The sequence below is a fragment of the Triticum urartu genome, chromosome 4 (assembly GCF_003073215.2).
Source record: "Triticum urartu cultivar G1812 chromosome 4, Tu2.1, whole genome shotgun sequence".
Taxonomy (NCBI): Eukaryota; Viridiplantae; Streptophyta; class Magnoliopsida; order Poales; family Poaceae; genus Triticum; species Triticum urartu.
This window is the reverse complement of record NC_053025.1, coordinates 466,192,671-466,196,035: the sequence shown is the minus strand read 5'-3', so window position 1 is coordinate 466,196,035 and position 3,365 is coordinate 466,192,671. Positions and strand designations below refer to the sequence as shown.

The 3,365-nt window shown below is 46.5% G+C and overlaps 1 protein-coding gene across 1 annotated transcript; it reads right to left on the bottom strand.

The window, feature by feature from the left end:
• Positions 1-1,005: 1,005 nt before the first annotated feature.
• LOC125553949 lies at positions 1,006-2,084 on the bottom strand. Its single transcript, XM_048717589.1, has 2 exons — positions 1,612-2,084; positions 1,006-1,501 (listed from the first exon to the last, which is right to left on the bottom strand). The coding sequence occupies exons 1-2, from the start codon at positions 1,918-1,920 to the stop codon at positions 1,136-1,138; spliced, it is 675 nt and encodes a 224-aa protein (XP_048573546.1). The 5' UTR covers positions 1,921-2,084; the 3' UTR covers positions 1,006-1,135.
• Positions 2,085-3,365: the final 1,281 nt, after the last annotated feature.

The following is a 3,365-nucleotide window of genomic DNA, read 5'->3' as shown; positions in this document are numbered from 1 at the left end:
TGGTCGGTTTTCTGTTGGTTTTTTATGCTGGTTTTTCACTATTTTATTTTTTGCTATCTTCTTTCTGCTATATTTTTTGTTTTTTTCCTTTCGTTTTTTCTGTTTATTTTAAATTTGCATAATTGAAAAAAGTTCATAAATTCACAATTTTAAAAAATACTTAAAACTAAAAACTGATTGAATTTTGAAAATTTGTTTGCTTTCCCCAAAAATCGACCATATTTTCCAAAAAAATACTTTGAAATTTCTGATTTTTTTTCGTTTCATAAATAAGTTCACAATTTAAAGATGTTTGCGTTTTTTTAATGTGCAAAAAAATGAAGAATATTCATACTTTATAGTTTTAGAGTTTCAGAAAATATTCTCATTATCAAATATTTTTCACAGGTCCAAACAATCTTTGCTTTTTTGCAATTATTGTTCCATGGTTTAAAAACTGTTCGTCTTTCTGAAAATTGTTTGCCTTTTTTCCAAAAAAAATCACATTTTAAAAACTATTCCTGATTTAAAATTGTTCAGGTCTTCCGAAAATGTTTGAAATGTAAATAATACTAAGAATAAAAAAATCACCTTTGAAACAATTGGAATTTAAAAAATTGTTTGAGTTCTCAAAATATATATGTCAGTTGAAAAAAAGCATAGCTTTCAAGAAATGTTTCAATTTCTTAAAAATGTTTCAAATCTCGACGCTATAGTGTTATCTTAAATATTTCGCGCTTCCCATCATGACTAGAGGCCATCAGTTCTGTGGCTAGCCCCATGTTTCAATAGCGTGAGATGGCTAGTTCGATTCCTCGCTTAGTTGATCCTTTTTTTCGATTTTTACCTCGCACGGTACAGAAAAAAAGGTCGACGCGCTCATATCTCTACCTCTCTACCTACTAATAAAGCAATTGTTGCTTCTGGTCGTACGTCGTCGGCGTTTTTCTGAAAAAGCCCCTCTATTTCTTTGAAATAAACCCGCAATCCTTGTTTAAGTGGCACTCTAGAAAACGTTTAATTTTGCATAAAAACTCCTGCATTTATTAGAAATTTATGGCCACGACCCTTATCTCTTATTAGACTAGCTCACCACCGCGCGTCTGGCTGGTCGCAGCGGTCTGACCTGGCGGGAGCCCACGGACGACGTCTTTGCTTACCGGCGGCGCCCGGAGGCGAATGGGGCTGCCTCGGGAGATCCACTCGGGCGCGACAGGAGGCTCGAGGAGAGGGCCAGGCGTGGCCTGGCGTCTCCAAGAGCCTCGAGGCCGTCGCCGCCGGCGTCAGGCGTCCAAGTCAGTCGCGACGGCTCCGTCGTGCAAAGCTTTCGCCGGTCACCTTCCAGTCCGGCTGCGTAGTGATCGCGGCGCCGCCGCAGGAGGACACCACCTGGCAGGAACGACGCCCATGCGTCCAGCTCACCGTCGAAGTTGCCCTGTCCTCGGAAAGGCAGCGGCACTCCCCGTGGCACCTCCACTCGCCGAACAGCTGCGTCGTGTGCATGCTCGCCCAGGACCAGTCCCTTCTCGGATTCGAAAGACCAGATGAATCAAAAAAGCAGCAGCAAAAAATTATCATTCAAGATCTGAATACAGATGGACGGTCTCGCGGATAAGAAAACTCGGGGCTCACCAGGGCAGCCGCACTGCACGGGCCACGATCCAAGCCGCCCCTCAAGCCATCCGAGATCTGGCCCGGAACGCCGCAGCAAGGCACCGGAGGAGGAGGGCGGGCTGGAAACGACCACGCCGATCCGGAGCCCGGAGCCCCGACGCAGATCCATGCGGCCCCGTCAAGCTGCCGCCGAGCTCGACCCTGAAGCAGACCACCGCTACCGCGGCTCCACCACAGGCCCAGCCAACCCCCCTCCCCCGCGCGCAAGCTTGGTAACCAGGAGCCCATATGCGGCCGCACCGCAACCGGCCGACGAACGCGAAGCATCCATCGGTCACGGGCGAGACGGCCTAGGAAATCGAATCGTCCAACTACTGCGGATGGGGGCAGTCACATCGGTGAAGGAGAAGAGAGAGATGGGGTCAACAGAACGAACTCCAGGGGCGGGAAGGGAGGGAGGGGCAGTGGCGTAGCTATAGGGTGGCCAGGGTGGTCCATGGACCACCCTGGAATTCAGCCCATTAGTATACTACTAGTCTGTAAAAAAGAAAAAGAAAAAAGCAAGCCCAACTCAGCGCATGTACACGTGAAGGATTGGCTCATTAGTCTCCGCGAACGTTCGTGTGTGCGCTGATTGATCGACACCAGAAGATGTTTCTATTTCTCAAAAAAAAAGACGTTTCTGATTCCCGTCGCATCGATCTTGCAGTTATGGAACCCTAGCGATGAGCGCCATCCGCCTTCGCCCCGCAGCCCCCGGTGCGCATCCGCCGGCCGACAGGGCACTCGTCGACACGACGGACCGGCGGCCGGGCGAAGGACACTTGCTGGCGCCGGCAAACAGGCGGCCGGCGAAGCACGCACGCATGCACAACCTAGTTAGGTTGCGCAACACTTGTTTAGTTTTTCATTCTACTACAATCTGAAGTAAAATATTTTGTTCTCCTCTAATTCATAAATTCAAAGTGTAAATTTCTTTTGCTATGAAGATTTGAACAACTTAAGTTGAGATCTGAAGATATAGTTTGTTTTTGGTAATTGATAACTGATAAAGAGAACCGACTAATCATTAGGGATTTGTTCCAATTGATAGCTAATAAATTAATGTTTGTGTAGAATTGTTGCAAAATGAAGAGGACCAGGGACATAGCATCTCTTTTTATTGTGTTATATACATCGAGCGAGATGCTTTCTTCAAAGTGAATGAAGGTGATATAATTGGTACTTTCATGGTTTTGGGAAGGCGTTATCCGACAAACAAGGTGTGCTATCTTCTTTTACGCGAATTTAAGGCGTAACCATGAATTCTATTATCATTTTAAAGACCTTATTGATATATGCTTTTGGACTATTCTGTATGTATATGTTGGTTTAGTTGAATTTGTGGTGCATTTTTTTCCCTGTCAATTGGACCACCCTGACATAAAATCCTAGCTACGCCACTAGGGAGGGGTGGTGCTTTGTGATGTGGAGGAGGGAAGAGAGAGGAGAACGTGGCACCATGGGCTGGAGTAGAAGGGCGCGTGGTGTGCTGTGTGCGAGAGCCACGGATAGAGAGAAGAGGAAGGAGAGAAGCACAGATGGGTGGGAGGGCGCTGGATGGATGGATAAAACAGACGAGGAGGAAGGAGAGCAGCACATGTCCACGGCTCCACACAATAGTAGTGGTCTCGGTGAAGATTATTGTTGTGGGTTTTGCCTTTTTTTCAATGGCTGCACCGGCCAGAAGCTGCTGGAGAATGTCATGCATGCTAGCACTGATTGTATTTTTT

Excerpts from the sequence above, each read along its gene's own strand:
- LOC125553949 (XM_048717589.1), bottom strand. The coding sequence starts at position 1,920 with ATGCTTCGCGTTCGTCGGCCGGTTGCGGTGCGGCCGCATATGGGCTCC. Across the intron at positions 1,502-1,611 it reads CGTGCAGTGCGGCTGCCCTG|GGACTGGTCCTGGGCGAGCA; the intron begins GTGAGCCCCGAG and ends GAATCCGAGAAG.